Source organism: Quercus lobata, chromosome 9 (assembly GCF_001633185.2).
Source record: "Quercus lobata isolate SW786 chromosome 9, ValleyOak3.0 Primary Assembly, whole genome shotgun sequence".
Taxonomy (NCBI): Eukaryota; Viridiplantae; Streptophyta; class Magnoliopsida; order Fagales; family Fagaceae; genus Quercus; species Quercus lobata.
In genome coordinates, this window is record NC_044912.1 from 41,553,336 (window position 1) to 41,570,937 (window position 17,602).

Consider the following 17,602-nt stretch of genomic DNA (forward strand, 5'->3'; position numbering starts at 1 on the left):
TGAAGTTGGACAATTAAATGATGTTGAAGCATTTGTCACTTCATCAGATACTTTCTAAGTTAAAGAGATAAATAACAAAAAGAGAATAAAATAAGGATGGGTCCATGTCATGGAGTCCTTGTCCTAAACATGGTTTTAAAAATTGGTACGGTCAAAGAACCGGAAAATGAGTTAATTACCGGTTTTATGGTCGGACGGGATCCGACCGATGGTCGAACCGGTGATGTCATAAATAATTTAATTAATATTTATTTAATTTATTTAAATTATATAAATAATTAATAATTTTTTAATTTACTAAAAACATGATTAGGCTCATGACTAGCCCATCACAGAGAGTTCATTGCCACACACATTTACAACATTTATTAACAGGTCACTGAAAGCCCATCATAAAATCCTCCTCCAATTACAGGGAAAAACACTAAAACAGTCAAGTAAAACAAATATCCAATGGGAAGTTAGCAACAGTGTTCCTTATTGTTAAATAACAGAACTCCCACCAGAACAGTCAAGCCTTTGAAAAGCAAATACACATATTCTATTCAATAAACTCAACAATTTATACAAAAAGGTGACTTGGCTTATCATTCTCCCAGCTTTGCTTCAAATCCACCCAAGTTACCATCCAACCCCAACCACAAAAATGTAGGACATCCAAACAAACTCAGAGAGTGTGCCGGTGCTGGTGCTGGTGCCGCTGTGCGTGATGCAGAGAGTGCAGAGAGTGAGGGCGAGGGTGGGGTTGGAAAAAAGAAAAAAAAAACTCAGCTTGACCGATCTGAGGGAGAGTGTGCTGGTGCTAGTGCTGGTGCCGCTGTGCATGATGCAGAGAGTGTAGAGAGTGAGGGCGAGGGCGGGGTTGGAAAAAAGAAAAAAAAAACTCAGCTTGACCAATCTGAGGGAGAGTGTGTTGGTGCTGCTGTGCGTGAAGTAGAGAGTGCAAAGAGTGAGTGTGAGGGCGAGGGCGGGGTTGGAAAAAAGAAGAAAAAAACCTTAGCTTGATCAATCTGAGGGAGAGTGTGCCGGTGTCGGTGCCGGTGCCGTTGTGCGTGAAGTAGAGAGTGAGGGCGAGGGCGAGCTTGGAAAAAAGAAAAAAAAAAAAAAAAACCTCAGCTTGACTGATCTGAAAGAGAGTGTGCCAGTGCCGCTGTGCGTGACGCAGAGAGAGCTTGACTGATTGTGAGATGAGAGAGTTGAGATTTGAGAGCTTGGATAGTGATTCGTGAGGCTGAGGCTGAGTGATCGTGAGTGAGATGAGAGAGTCTGAGGGTGAGGACTTTAGGCTTAGGGTTAGTTTTTAGGACTTTAGTGGAAATTCTAAAGACCAAAACGATGTAGCTTTCCCAGAAAAGTCAAAAAAATCCCAACCGGTCATTAACCGGTTCAACTTCCGGTTTTTCCGGTTCTCAGGTTGAATTGGACGGTTTTTACTGTTTGTCGGTTTTTAAGTTATTTCCGGTTTTATATCATAACCGGACCGGATTAGAGACCGGTTCTTGGTTGAACCGGTCAGACCGACCGGTCTGATCCGATTTTTAAAACTATGGTCTTAAATACTCTAAATCTAAGCTCCATATAAGACTCACAATAGGATAAGTTGCACAACTAGCTAGACAAGTTTGGTAAGAGGCATGCTCCTTGTCATCTCAACAATTTAAGAAATTTGGCTTCTTTACTAGCCTATTTTTTTTCACTGATATTAAACCAAAAAATATATTGCAGGTTTAATCCCAAAAATACAGTCTTCGTGTCACAAAAATATTTCTGTCAAACATTTTGACAAATAGCTTGTAAGTAGTTTCTCAAGAGGTCAATCCTTAACCTATGTCTATCAATTTGAATTTCCATATATGCCTTAACACAGCCAAAGAATGGAAGAACTCAAATATAGGATGAACCAAAACAGCAAAAAAAAAAAAAAAAAAAAAATCGTCCTTACTAGGATCAAACCCATATCTGTCCTTATTTCAAAAGAGCAACATACCCAAACCACAAAGATATCAAAATATAGCAACGGCCAAATCAATCAAAATATAGCAAAACCCAAAAAAAATTGAGAATAAGAACAAATCACCTAGGTCTGGCGAGGTAGTGCGGCGGTAGATGGAGGTCTGGCAAGATAGTGCAGTGGCAAACAGAGGTTCGGTGCGGTAGTGCGGCGGCAAACGTCAGTCCGGTGAGGATGGGCTGGAGACGCATGAGCTGAAAAGTGATATGAGATTCTAGGGAAACGTGAAATAGGTTTTAATTATTTGTTTGTTGAGATGTTATTAGGTGCATTAGGATGTATTGATTTTACAATAAGTTTAAGTAAAAATTTGATGTGGCATTTACTTATTGGCTGGTGTAAATTAAAGGGTTTACACCCCATCCTTATTAAATTTAATCTCTTTTTAGTTATGGTCAAGAATAAATTGCCACGCCATTAATAGCCTGCCTTTGAGGACTAACATTCATATAAAATAAATCAGCAAATTCTTATAAATGTGAATCCGTGTAAACTAAATCATCTCAACAATTTAAAAAATGTTGTGAATTTGCTGTGTTAGTCTTTGAGCATTCATACTAGTTATTGTATAAGTTTCCGCTTATTAATCATCTCATTTAGAAAATTTTTTTATTAAAAATTGAAAAAACTGTCAAAAAAATTAATTATTTTTTTTATTTTCTCATAAAAAGTAGTAAAACTCATTATATAAGGGTCCAATTAATGTATGCTCTAATTCATTTTAGCCAATCATTTACTGTGGGTTTTAGTTAGCTCAACTAGTAAAGTCTCTGATGGTTGAATAAGAGATCTGGGGTTCAATCCCCACCTACACCGAAAACCAATTGGTGTCTTGGTCTAATGATAAAAAGCTATCATTAGAAACGGACGCCATAAGTTAGAACTCTCTAAAAAAAAAAAAAGTTCAAAATTTACCATCACACAAAATTTTGTAAAATTATATGGTCACTATAATAATTATGTAAATTTATACTAATACTATTCATTTGCACTTAATTTTTTTTATAAAAATTTTCCTTACATGAGAATAAATGAAGAAAGTAATTAATAGTTGTTGTGCATGAAGAAAAAGAAAATTAATAAATAAGAAAAAATAATATTTTAATAAAATATAATGTAAAATAAATTATTTGATGTTGAATGTTTTGAAAAGTGGTTATGGAAATAAAATAGAAATGTAATTCTTATGTTAAAATAAATATAAATTTTTGCAGCTGAAGCGAATGCTCTCATTGTAGCTAATAGAAAGTTATAGTAACAGTAAAGGATCAAGTGTCAAGCAATATTTAGTGGGCTGTGGGCAACACTTTCGTGGGGTTGGGCCAACCCATAACAGGTGCCACGTGTCCTGTTGTAGTGAATTGCCAGACTCTGCATGGTGCATACGAGAAAGAAACTCAAGAGTCTCTCTCTCTCTCTCTCTGACCAATCCATTTTGCAAAGCTAAGAATGTTTCCAAGTGAATGGCTGTCCTTTTTACACACCATACTCCCTACAAACCACACCAACTCTCTCTTTTTATAGCTTCTCTCTCTCTCTCTCTCTCTCTCACAATGGCAACCCTGCATTCTCTTGCTTTGGCCTCTCCAGTCTCACACCATTTGCTGCAGCCACGCTCTTCCTCAGGTACTCCTCTTCTTTCTCTCTTCAGAAATTTGTAACATTTTCTTTCTTGCTAGTTCATGTCAACTGAAAAGTAAGTGATCCTCACTTTTCAGCAAGTGGGTTTTATCAATGCTGGATTGTATGTTACTTCTCTACTTAAAATTTTGCTTTTTTATGCTATTTTCCTCATTTTTGTGGGAGGGATGGTGGAAGCCATAGGTGAAAGGATATTTATATGTGAAATGGGTATATGGGTTTACTTGAAATTGTTCAAGAATTTGGTAGTATATAATTGTAGAAGAATGTAATATGGAAAATTAATGGTTTATGTAACATGGGGGGGGGGGGGTCCTTATGATTTTGAAAACTGTTGTTAAGAAATGTTACTGGTTATTGGTAAATAGGAAGATGGTTGAACATCAATTTGAGTATGGCACTCAATTATAATTGTGAAATTGTGAATTTCTGGAACATTTTAGATTGGTAGATTAGTGAATTCTGTTTCTGTGAAAAACAGTTACCAATTCTAAAGACCAAATCAGGAAGAAGGAACAATAATAATGCTGGATATATAATTGTTGTTGTTCTCTCCTTCTCATTCTTCTCCTTCTGTGAGAGGAAGTAAGGACTTCCACTATTCCTACATAAGACTTCTTTCTTTGACAAAATTTTTCTCATAGGCTTGGTAGAGGGTTCCGGATTCCTGAAACTACATTAGACAAAGGGAGTAATATGAAATTTCAAATGGGAAAATATCCAAATGAATTTATGATGCTAGATTGCTAGTACAATTTGAAAATAAGATGGTACTTTCTTTCTCCTTTTTTTTTGGTGAATTATACCAACCTCCCTTACGGTTTATTGAAACGACACTCCCTCCAAACCCCAACCCCCCCCCCCCCCCCCCCCCACACACACACACACACACACACACAAACTTTTCATGAAATGACACTCTCCCCCTTGAGGTTTATTATATAAATGAAACAATTATTTTTTCATTACTAGAATATTCTCTATTTTTTTTTTAATAAAAAAAAATCCTATTAATTTATACATACCTAATAGAGGGGATGTTATTCATCCACAAACCTCAAGAAAGGGATTGTTGTTTTGTCCATAATTTTGGTAATGATTTTTTTAAAAATGACATAACTTGGTAAGAATTTATATATATATATATATATATATATATATTAAATGGAACATTTTGTGAGTGAAACCACAATTTGAAAGGGCATGGACTTATTTGTTGCATTTATGAAAACCACAAAAGGGAAACGGGGGTTGTCATTTGTATGAATGTTTGGGGGAAGTATATTTCAATAAACTCAAGGGAGGGTAACGTAATTTTACCATTTTTTAGTGGGGAGGGGGGTGTGGTGGAGAGTATGGAAATTATATTAAAGAGGAGTAGAAAGGACAATATTCGTTCTCCAAAATTAACGGTAGCATTTTGCAATGCCGAACAGTCGGAATTTAGTTCTCATACTCTCCCTTCTTTCCAAGACAAATCTTCCAAATGAAATGTAGAAAGGACAATATGCGTTCTCCAAAATTAACGGTAGCATTTTGCAATGCCAAACAGTTGGAATTTAGTTCTCATATTCTCCCTTCTTTCCAAGACAAATTGAAAAAAATGAAATATCATTTCATTTGGAAGATTTTTGCATTTAACAGGCTTGCAAATTTCATGGTAATATTTGTTCTAAAGATTTTTGGTGTTTTGTATTTGTCTTAGTATACATGGAATGCACACATCACATAATTGTCTGGCTCTATATGTTGAGGTATCTATGTAAAAATACTTTGTAATGAACTTAACATTAAAATAACTATTACATGCAAAAGAAGAATGGACCTCTCTCATGGTAAGGACAAAATCCAAGGAACAAAGCTAGGACTAGGACATAAAAGTTTCAAGGGGATTTAGGACCCTTCTATCAAACATTTTCAATATATGTAATTGATTGTGTCACGGTAATATGGTTGATCAGCCTTATTGGGGAGCATCATTTACACCCAAATTTCATGTTTAACAATGAGCATTATCGTAATATCTCTTTGCCAGATCACTCTTTGGGCACAAATGCTGAGTAGGTTATGAAAATGTTTCAATTGAGAGATTCAGAGATGTTATTAAAATGCTAGCATATATGAAATAATAGAGATGGCTATCCATGAATGATAAATTCCATACATGTTTGTTCTATTTTTAGGCATAGTATCTTGGGCTGCTGTCCATAGAAGTGCAAAGTCATTATTCAATGGCCTACCTCTTCACTTGCCTCGTCTGAGGGTAGCTCCGCTAAGACAGAACTCCCATGGATCCATTATAATGATGGTCAAACCAACAATTCAGTTCATCCAAGGAACTGATGAACAGACAGTACCAGATGTGAGGCTAACCAAGTCCAGAGATGGCACAAATGGTATGGCTATCTTCAGGTTTGATCAGCCCTCAGTTTTTGATTCATCCGGTGAAGTTGGTGATATCACTGGTTTTTACATGATTGATGAGGAAGGGGTTCTTCAGTCAGTTGATGTAAATGCCAAATTTGTCAACGGAAAGCCTGCAGGAATTGAAGCTAAGTATGTGATGCGGACTCCTCGAGATTGGGACAGATTCATGAGATTCATGGAGAGATACTCCAATGCGAATGGCTTGCAATTCATAAAAAAATGAGTCAATATTTGTCTCTTGTTTTGCTCTTTCATCTGTCATGTTGGATTTTTGTAATTTAGTCAAGTGAAACTTTGGAAGACTTGGTTCATGTGAATATGAACATACCACATGCTCCTTCTCATTCAATGAATGTGGCAATGTTTAATTCATTTATTGTTTCTTATACATGGGTTGGATATAGCACATGTTTCAAATTTAAGTAATCTGTTATAGCCTTTTATGTAAATGAAATGGTAGTTGTAAACCCTGTGTAGCTTGTTTAATGTGCTGCAGATTAAGCAACTGAATCAAAAAATTTATTGACAATCATCTTATACCTTCCAAATGCATCCCTGATGCTCAATATGTCAGCTTATATTTATATATATTGTCATCTTTTATATTTATATTTATATTTATTATTATTATTATTTGTGTGTTTGTATGTGATGGAAAACAAAGATGATAGGAATAAATACATTTTAATTTTGCAGATTTCTGCAAGTTTATATCTGCCTCTTTGCTTAACTAGGAGAGAGGACAATAATCACAATAAAGAGATAATTAAAGTGAAAACATTCAAGTTCCAAACAATCTGTAGATTTTCAGAAGACTAGAAGTTTATATAATTAATTCATCTTTCCTTTTTGGGATGACAAAAAGGCATTTTAGATGTTCTGAAAATTTCTACTCCAATTCAGAATACAATCCCAACAGCAAGTCTCTATGGTCCTGAGTAATAACAATATGTTATTCGACCTAAATGATCATAGCTATTGTAATCTACTAGTACTCCTTACCCTTCCATGTGACTGAAATGGGGCTCCTAACCCTATAAAAACTGTTGTTATGGTGCACCCATGTCAAATCCCCCTGTGCAAACCTCGTCGTCTCTGTTCCTGTGCTCTTCCGTGATATAAACCATACTTTATAACTGAGACTTTGGTTTATGTGTTTGAAAATAAGCCGATGAGGTTTAACCCTCACTTTAACACCCTCAGGTGCTGTCACTTCCAATGAGTAAATTGAATTAGGACTTCCCACGTTAGTTAGTCGCCTTTGGATCATCTTAATTCTCATTCCATGCTTAAAGGTCACAGAAATCGAGGGGTAGTTAAGGCTAAAACCTCTGTTCATCAGCAAAACTTCATGGCAGCTGACATTCCTGTGAGTGATGGAGAATATTTCTGTTGTTGTGTATCCAAGTGTGCATAGATGAGTGATATACTCATCTGGCCTGATATCATAGATTAACCCTGGATCAATGGCCTTTCCCGGGTTCACATGTCCTGCTCCAGTAGCAAAAACTCCGGCTGGTATGTCCCCATCCATGATTGGTTTTCCTGAATGGTCAGTTATATCAGCAGTTGTCATTAGTGCTGATTTAATGGCAGCAGGGGTCCATTTGGGGTGAACTGAGTGGATAAGAGCAGCAATTCCACTGACATGGGGACAAGCCATTGAAGTCCCAGACATGATGGTGAAATTCACTCTTCTAGAATCCTCTGGAAGGCCAGTAGGACCTAAGTTTTGAGGCCAAGCAGCAATAATGTTGACCCCAGGAGCAATCACATCTGGTTTGAGGATTGAAGGGTTAGTAAAACTTGGCCCTCTTGATGAAAACTGAGCTACTGCTGGACCTCTGGATTTGCCTATCTCAGTTCCCTCAAATTCTATCCGAGCCATAGGCTTCATTGTAGAGTTTATGTATGCCTTCAAGCGAACTGATTCATCAAAACCGACTGATGTTGCAGGCAGAACATGGACATCAACTGAATCCTCCTCCAGGTTTAATGCTGTATTTGCCAATATCATTGCAGCACCACCAGCTTCCTTCACAACTTGTCCTTTCTCTGCTCTTCCATTGGCACCTCGGTCACAAATTACCAATTTACCACGAACTTTGTCTCTTGGGAGAGACCTTTTGAAGCAAAACTCACTTCCCCTGTCCCCACCGGTCACATAAACCAGTTCAAGGTCTCTTCCAGTTGTCATGAAATGGTTCCCAGGGTACACGGATTCCCCATAGACGGTTTGTCCATTACCCAGTCGAACTATAGCTGGAAATCTCCGGTCAAGCGTGCTTGCACCAATGGTAGAAATCCAAGGAGCTTCATTGGAAACTGAGCTTTCAATTGGACCGTTGTTTCCTGCTGCACATATAACTGATATTCCATGCTCCATTGCTCGAAAACTGCCAATTGCAATGCTATCCTCATAAATTGGCAGTGGGAAGCCACCTAGAGAGAGGGAGAGGATGTCAACTCCATCGCGAATTGCAGCATCCATTGCAGCCATTATATCGGAGCTATAGCAGCCACTGTACCAGCAAACTTTATACATGGCAATGTGGGCACCGGGAGCCATTCCTCGAGCCACACCAGCTCCATTACCAAACACACTTGCCATTGGAACTGAAGTTCCCCCAGCTGTTGATGATGTGTGAGTTCCATGCCCATGGGAATCCCTTGGGGACACATATTCCTGAACAATATTTGGTGCTGATGACTTGGAAGCTGCCACTCGGTGACCCTCGGTAAAGAACCTTGCACCAATGAGTTTCCGGTTACAATTTGAGGAACTGAAGCTTTGCCCTTCTTGACAAATACCTCTCCATTTCTTGGGAACTGGAGGCATTCCATGATCAACAAAGCTTGGACTCTCGGGCCAAACTCCAGTGTCAAGGACCCCAATTATTGTTCCACGACCAAATCCGGACTTGTACCAAGCACCTCCTCTAGTGGGGTTTAGGCCTAAGAATTTGTAAGAATAGGTAGTGTGAATTTGGAGCCGCCGGTCAGGTCTTATTGCAATAACATCAGGCAACTTTTTCAGGGACTTGACCTCGGCCTCAGATAGCTGAGCTGCAAAACCTTCCATGGCTGTATGGTACGAATAGAGAAGGCGAAGTGAAGGGTCTTCTTGAGAAGCAACAGTTTTTTCAAGAAATGAGAGATGCCAGTGAAGCTTGGAAGTGAACAAAGAGCTGGTCATACCATGTGGGTGGAGGTGAACCATGTAGGTTTGGAGAGTGTTAGCATTGAGGCAAACTAGGCAGACAAAAAGGGTGGAGAAGAATAGCTGAGTTACGGTTATGAATTCCATAGTAAGAGATAAGTAAGACAAAGACAAAGGTGGTTGGAGTTTGATGAAGGATTTTGTGGAAGAATTGTGAGGTATTTGAAGGAGAAGAAGAAGAAGGAGAGAATTCAAAACTGGGTTTGAGTTTGAGAGGCATTTCTGAATTCTGAGTGTGAAATATGAAACTCGTGAAACTTAAGTTAAGAGCTCTCCATCACGAGGATCCTTTGTTAAGAGACGGACAGTGAGGCTCTCTGTGTGGTTCATTGGGAGAGCTAAAACTAATAGAACTTGCTCTTGCTCTTGCTCTAAGAAGCTTCACGAGATGTTTTGGTTAGATTTAATACATTTAATATAGTATAAATCCTTTAGATTCAAATTCTGTGAATCTTTGTTGGTTGTTTTTGGAATTTTTTTCAGATGGGTTTTCTTTTTCCTGATAGTGTACTAAGAAAGAGAGAATATAGTATAATGGTTGCATTCAATAAATGCATGGTTCTGAGTGAGTGCATTTATACACACGCTCTAAGTTTGCATCTTTACTTCCCTTTCCTCGTGCGGCACTACTTGCCTTTTGTTTAGTCTTCACTCCACACCACCCCTTAATAATCTCAATTCTCAAGCTCCCCTGCAATCTGCTGGAGCCTAAAAGTATTACAAATTTTACTGTGTGGAACTTACAAACTGATGTGTTATTGATTACACCAAAATAATAATAATAACAACAACATTTATTTATTAAATAGTTGAAGCCTATCAATTATACTCATTGTCATATTAGTTTATAAGCTTTATGTGGTAAAATTTGTATTTTTTTTTTTACCACTAAGTGCTCTCTGTCTCTAATAAGAAATCAAAATGTGGGACTAAACTTAGATACAATTCCTTATGCACAATATATTAAGTTCCTAACAAATTATAACACATGGTGTGTTGACTAATGAAGCAAACCCAATTTTTTCTTTTCCAAGAAAACTTAAATGCAAAGCAGACTTGTATTTGAATTTTATTGGGGAACTTAATGTATTGCATTTAAGGAATTGTACCTAAGTTTTACCTCAAAATGTTAGGGTGGTAATGTTTGATACAACCCTTGAACACGACATGAACATGACCCATGTTTTGGAGGGTTAGGGTTTAACTTTAATAGGTTTGAGCGAAAATCAGGTCAACCCACAATTGACATGATAAGCAAAGTGTTGCATGTTGACCTACAATTAACACAATTATACGCAGAAATTTATTCGTGTTAACATGAAATGACCTATTTTAATTTTATTATCCCAAAATAGGATTAGGATTCGGTGCAATTCATCCTACCATCTCTCACCAAAAAAAAAAAAAAAAACTTTTTACTTCTCTTCACTTTTTTTCTTAACTTTTTTAATTAATGGTTGAGATTGAAAGTTACTTTTTGCAATTATCAATCTCAACCATTCATAGGAATTGTATCACTAGATATTGCACCTAATCTCAATCCCCCAAAATGAGGGCATCTAAGGGTTTTAATTAATTTTCTTTTTTGGGTAAACTAGAAAGCAATTCTCTTCTCGGATAATTGTATCAACCTGGAATTTGGACACTTTGAAATTTTCTTTTTGATAAAAGAGTACCACATGAAAATTAAAAAAGAAAAAGAAAAAAAAAGGCCTTTGAACACGCACTCAATAGGCTAGTATTAATTACTAACTAATTTTCCTTTATCTAACATGTTATTATGTTATATTTTATCTTAAATGTTTATATATTTAGTTATCTTTGTAGGTAAATTAACTTTATTTCTTATTTTACAAGTGACAGGTATACTTAAGGAGGTTGATTACTTCATATGATCAATGACACCTAGTTTTTTTCCCTCAAAAATATGTTATATTTTATTTTTAAAAGTTCATATATTTAGTTATTTATTTCATATTTTATGCATGACAGGTACATTTTAGAAGGTTGATAACTTGATCTGGTCAACTGCATCTAGCTTTTCTTTTACCATTCTTTTGGGGTGAAGGTGAAGATAAGATTAGTGAAACCTCTTATATGATGGATGGTCGATGGCATCTGATAGACTGGTTTGACCCAATCTTCGTGTGATCTTTAAAGTTGGTCGCTAAGGCAATGAATTTTCTCTTCATTTGTTTTTGTTTTTTTTTTTTTTTTTAAATTTTTTTTTTTTATGGGTTGCTTTTGTTTTTGGCCACAAATAGTCACAGAATGCGCCAAATAGCAGAAGATAAAACACTTGCCTCATCTCATATGAGTAATAATTAAATATGATACTTTAATTTAGACGTATCATTATAGAAGCGTGCAAATTGCAAGGCCAGCAATTTGGCATAGGGTAATTGCTGCCCGTTTTTGTAACACTTAAATAGCATAAGATAGTCTTGCACCCAACATGTAGAGTGTGATGTGTTTAAGCGAACTTTTCTCCATGTAATATCATCACGAAATATCCTAACCTACTTGGACATGTCTCTGTAGCCATAGAGATTCAAATTGCACAGCCAGCAATTTTGCAGAGGGGCTAGAGCTTTAAGAACCAAGAACATCATTAGTGTGCAACTTATGAATTATGAAACTTAAAGAATCAGCTCCAGATCAACAGAGAACAGATATGGAGTGATGGGGATAATACACAAAGTAATGAGGGAAGAACAAGGATAACACAAAGACAAACAGAAGTGGATAACTTTTAGAGGCACAACATTGTTATCCTTAGACAATATCCACCCCCCCCCCCCCCCCCCCCCCCCCCCCAACTCTTATTGCTAAAGGGTTATTGCAAACTTGTCTCCAAGATACAATCAAGTTATTGGGTTCTATAAATAACAATTTTGGAGAATGACCATAGAATTTTTTGTGTTTTTCTCTAGCAATTCTGGAAAATGACCACAAGATCTCAACTGAACATAAGTCTCTATTTATACCCATAGGGTTATATTTCATCAGAAAGCATATATGGAGAGTCAAAATATTTCATATAATCGTTCACAAGGCTTGAAACTTCTTCAAATATTCAGAATAATAACCAAAAAGTTCTGCAGAAAACTCAGTTTTACGAGTTTCGATTGGTTGAGAGTTACTTTCAGTCGATCGAATGCTCTTTTCGAGCAATTGAACAAGAATCGAATAACGATCGAATTATCCAGAGACTCCAGGATAGATTTCCTTACCATTTTGATCGGTCGAGCAAAAGTTTCAACCAATTGAAAATACTAAATTTCCAAAACTTGAATTTTCACTTTATTGACTTTATGAAACAATATTTTGCAAACTCAAATATCATTATTACAACATATTCATGTATATACCTATGTATACAACATGAAGTAGCGTCAAAACTCATCATAAACTAGACAATATATATATGCTGGAGTAGTAAAGTATCGTAACACAAATAACTTGCATCCCTCAAATTGAGAAGGTTAGAATTTTCTCACTAAAAAATTTAAATGCATCAAACTTGTCTTTGCATTCATCTGCAGCTAATTTATTTCAGGTCACATGTGTGTTTTAATATGCTATATCAATACTTTGTCTGATATCTATTAAATTTCTTGAATTACAGATGGACCGAAGACTGAAAGCAATATTTTCTAAAATTTCAGAATTGAGACCACAACTTACAAAAACAAAACTTCAAACCAAATTTCAAGGATGAAATCTGTAGTGGTGTAATTTAGGCTAAGATTACTGCATCCGGGTAAAGTTACAATCAAACCTCTAAATCCCTATATTAAAACTCTGAAATGATCATTAATCACTCCTTACTATTTACTGTATGCATTGATGGGAAATTAAAATAAAGTTGATAATATGATGAAACCTCAGCTTTACAAAGTATCACAAACAGATTCGAAATTGCAAAAAGTAAATGTCCTATAAAAAAACATATAAGCAGTGACTATGTCTTTGTTTTGGTCCTAAACAAGGATATGGGCTGATAAACTTGACGATAAGCTCTACAATGGGTTCATGACAAGCCCTGAGAAGGGTTCATACCGGTAATCTTCCTGACTAGGTGGGCAGTGTTCTTCTAAGCTGCATTCTCTGTGCTTTAGACATTACCGTAATTATATTGACAGATCATTACCTCTTTCATGATTGAGATCTCCACTCATTCTTCCAAGAATTTTTTGTAGCTTGTGCAGATGCATCACTAGAACCCTCATCGCCATTATATGGCTTCAAAAGGAAAGGATCCCACCAATGAGGCCCCACTTCATGCTGCCCCCCTTCCAACAGAGCATATTTCCAACTTTTCTCCTCAATAAAATACCATCTGTATGACATTCAATGACATCCCTCCTCAGCTTGGTAATTTTGTCAATGACTGTTGTACAGAAACATCAAATGCATTATGCATCTATAAGAGTCTCCAATTTAGAGTGAGGATCTGCATACACCAGCCATGGAATAAGACATAACCTCCTCCCTCATGATTTTTACCTGCTCAAGAGAAATTTTAAGAAGCCTTTACTCTATGCTAACATTCCTCTTACGGATGCAATCCTTTGGAATGAACACCGAATACTTTGTATAATTCCTTGGAAGAGGCTAAGTCTATTGTGTTGAAGAAGACAGATAAGCAACCAGCTAACATGGAGACAAGACTTAAAAGCTGATCTTCTAGCGTATGATTCAGCCTGAGGTTGCAGGCAGAAAAGAGGAGCTCAGTATGATCTGCATATCCTGCTTGGAGAATGACACTTTCTCTCCCCAAAATCACATTCCAACAGCTTGCAGCCATTGGAGTTCTTGCATTGATTAACAAATTGCTCTCTAATTGACTTGGCATTGGCAGGACTCAAGGCACCAACAAAGGAGAAGAGCCACTTCCTTTCTAATTTCCTCATCCGGTCTTGCCAAATGAACACTTCAAAGTCCTTTGCCAAATGTAAGTATGTGGGATATGGAATACCAAAATCAGTAGAATCCATGGATTAGATTCAACCACAAGCATGGACATATTCTTTGCAGAAGGCAAGAACAGAAGTCTGTTACCCAAGGATTAATATCAATGGATTCTATCGGATAAAGTAACTCAAAACAAGGGAAAATTGATTCATAATGTGAGCTATATAGCCTATAATTATTTCATCCCGCTCCTTGACCGATACTTATTTTGTTTTGTAGTCATTTTTGAAAGATCCAATTTTTCCCTGTATAGCTTCAACAGGTCAGACACTTCCTCCCTATATGGTGTCACGAACTTCTGCAGGAATGACTTCTCTGAAGACTGAAAAATTGTAGGAAAGTATATATTCTTCTTCACCACCAAACCTTTTGATAGCAAAACTTCAATGACCGAAGCCCTAGGAATAAGTCGCTTTTCCAAGCTATTAGAAACGAGTTCTGGGCGTTTGACAATAAGGGAAGCCTCCAAACCCATCTTGTTGACTAAAAAATCCATTATCCGCGTGATCTTATCCTCAGATGCTAGAATACAGTGGGGGCTCGTTCTAAATGCTAAGAGAATCTCTTCCTCAGACAAACCCCACCTCTTATAAGCTTTTATCTTCCTCTCCCATTTGGATTTATTCACTCCCACCATTGCATAAACAGCATGAACGAAACGAAACTTCAAAGGATTGAATCCTATTTCCTTTACTTTCTCTAAAATTTCTTTCAATCGATATGACACAATAACTCTAGGATTCTGTTTAAGTAAGGCCCATATATTCGATTCAGGAACTCCATTTTCTCGCAGAAGATTGACATTATGAACCACACAAGTATCAAGTTTCGTGATTAAAATAGCCGGACAACGTTTAATAGCTATGCTACTGTTCTGAACAGTTCCAAGCCAATTCGTAAGGAAATCAAAAGAAGGGATTATGTGGTTTTTCAAGCTCCGTTTCAATATTTGTGGTTGTCCACACAAGACTGTAGCAATGTCAGAGCTTGTAAAGCCTTTGGATTGAAAAAACAGCAATTTGGGCAATAGGGTCTTGTGAGGATCAGATACCAGAACTGGAGGGTGTCCAGTGATGATTTTTGAGATTTGAGATTGTGAGAAACCATGTTTCTTGAAAAAGCTAACGACTAAGTCTGCTTTATCTGGGTTTTCGAAATTAACATATTTAGAGGCTGAAACAGCAGCTTCCAATGAGAACCCACATGATTTTATGAGGTATGAGAGTGTGAATGAATTTGAAGTGCTTGAAATTGAAATGCATCTAACTAATAATGCTACGTGGGTTTCTAAAGTATACAAGTTCTGAGGGACTCTGCCTCTAATGGTACAACTAGTTCCATGGATAATAGCTTTATAGAGAAAATTAAACATATTAAGCTGTGCTGAAATGAAAGAAATTACTCACTTTATAAAAGAGAATCTCAGCTGTGAACTGAGCAAGATGCTGAAAATCTCAGGTGCTCGCTGCCTTTGGGGTTCTCTTTCACTCTAGACCCTCCTTTCTGCCCAAGTGTACCGTTTTGATATCTTTTGCTATTCTATTTGTTGGCCACCTTCGGTCAAGTTATGTAGGGACAAACAATCTTTGGGGTACAGTGAAGCTATAATCTATCTGCCAGCCTTTAAGGTTTAATGTTATAATTTTCCTAAAATGAATTAGTGTTACAATTTTTCCAAAATTTTAATTCAAGTTTTACATGTTTGTCCAATAATATTGGATTTATGAATATTGCTGTTACATTTTTCATTTCAGTTCTAACACGGTAACACCCACGTAGAGTTAGAGTTCTCTAAAATTTCTAGTTCAAAATTTTTAAGAGAAATGCTATATTTATGTTCATAATATTTTCATAACAAATTTTATGTGCCAGTTTATTACTTGCTATTATTAGTGGGTAAGAAAGTAATTTCAGTTGTGAATTCAAATTAAAAACCTGTAATAACTTGCCAATTAAAATTTGTTGTGAAAATGTTGTGGACGTAGCACTTCTCAATTTTTAATATCACATTTTTTTTTTTTGAGATAGACTTCATGTTTAACACCCGCAATTATATATGATTTTTTAAGTAAAATACTATTTTAGTCTTTAAACTTTACCAAAAATTTGTTTTTCATTCATAAACCTTGTAAACAATTTTTAAAATAATTTAGACACAAAAATGGGGATGGGGGAAAAAAAAACTTTTTTCAATAGTTTAGGCAGGAAAAAAAAGATAATTCTTAAAGTTTAAGGGCAGAAAGTAAAACATTTCCAATAATTTAGAGACGAAAGATGAATTTTTCAATAATTTAAGGACAAAACACAAATTTTTTAAAGTTTAGAGACGAAAAACAAACTTTTAGTTAAGTTTAGGGGCTAAATTAGTATTTTAGCTTGAGTTATTTTATTTTTTTCATTTCCCTCCTCCAACTCCCCAAACCTCCCCCACAAAATTTTTACCAAAGGTCTTTTTGATGGTGACACAATATCGCCCATTTGAAAAAAGAACATTTCACCACCGCACACTCTTGATGCAATGGTCACTCCGCAAGTATAAGTGCTTGTAGGATGTGGGGGACAATGGCCGGGGTTCAAGTCTCCAGGATGGAGCTTTCACACACATATACACTTAGATTAGGTTAGAGTAGAATTTTTATCTTGTATTAAAAAAAAAGAAAAAAGAAAAAAAAGTAAGGGTTTATAATGGGCATGAGCTGTTTCATTTTTACTTCTTTATTTATTTATTTATTTTTTAATTTTATTTATTATTTATTTTTAAGCTTCAATATTTATAGGTCAATGATGGAAAACCCCAACTCATGACTTCACCCCTGAACAATACCCATTTTATCTTTAGCAGGTTAGACTATAGGACTGGGCCTAATTCTCTTTGAATGAGCTACCCATGAGCTTTTTTAATGGGCTTTTGATGACCTTATAAATTAAATAAAAAATTTATAAAAATAATTTTATCATTTTATCATTTGTCTATCCTTTGCAATTCTCAATCCATGTGTATTTGAGTATCAAATAATTTAATCTTAAAACAATGAAATAACTTGTTACATAAATTTCGCAACTAATGTTAATTGTTATCTTCAAAGTGGTGGACTGTTCGGTATCCTTTGTATTTGATACTTATATTTGTATAAATACAATTAACTAAAAATATATAAATATTACTATAAGAAAGAAAAAATAATGAGAGATAATATAAGTTTAGAGACCTTGGGAATTGAGTTTGAATTTGAGAGATTTTTGGTGAGAGAAATGAAAGAAATATGACAGCATTAATAGATTTTAGGATACTTAAACGTTAAAAAAAAAAAAAAAAGGGCATGATT

The 17,602-nt window shown here is 35.9% G+C and overlaps 4 protein-coding genes across 4 annotated transcripts; 1 reads left to right on the plus strand and 3 right to left on the minus strand.

The window, feature by feature from the left end:
* The first annotated feature begins 3,455 nt into the window (after nt 1–3,455).
* On the plus strand, nt 3,456–6,502 carry LOC115959739 (photosystem II reaction center PSB28 protein, chloroplastic). Its single transcript, XM_031078270.1, has 2 exons — nt 3,456–3,637; nt 5,836–6,502. The coding sequence occupies exons 1-2, from the start codon at nt 3,475–3,477 to the stop codon at nt 6,300–6,302; spliced, it is 630 nt and encodes a 209-aa protein (XP_030934130.1). The 5' UTR covers nt 3,456–3,474; the 3' UTR covers nt 6,303–6,502.
* A 381-nt stretch (nt 6,503–6,883) lies between these two features.
* On the minus strand, nt 6,884–9,501 carry LOC115960756 (subtilisin-like protease SBT1.2). The gene has a single exon (XM_031079745.1). The coding sequence runs from the start codon at nt 9,384–9,386 to the stop codon at nt 7,068–7,070; it is 2,319 nt and encodes a 772-aa protein (XP_030935605.1). The 5' UTR covers nt 9,387–9,501; the 3' UTR covers nt 6,884–7,067.
* A 3,933-nt stretch (nt 9,502–13,434) lies between these two features.
* LOC115961757 (xyloglucan galactosyltransferase MUR3) lies at nt 13,435–14,367 on the minus strand (the record flags this gene model as incomplete). The annotated part of the gene is given in 6 exon segments (XM_031080682.1): nt 13,435–13,636; nt 13,639–13,778; nt 13,780–13,932; nt 13,934–13,965; nt 13,967–14,295; nt 14,298–14,367. Coding segments are annotated over 6 exon segments (903 nt in total), but the record flags the coding sequence as incomplete, so codon positions are not given.
* LOC115959154 (transcription termination factor MTERF15, mitochondrial-like) lies at nt 14,291–15,826 on the minus strand. The gene has a single exon (XM_031077466.1). The coding sequence runs from the start codon at nt 15,646–15,648 to the stop codon at nt 14,452–14,454; it is 1,197 nt and encodes a 398-aa protein (XP_030933326.1). The 5' UTR covers nt 15,649–15,826; the 3' UTR covers nt 14,291–14,451.
* Between the last annotated feature and the right edge of the window lie 1,776 nt (nt 15,827–17,602).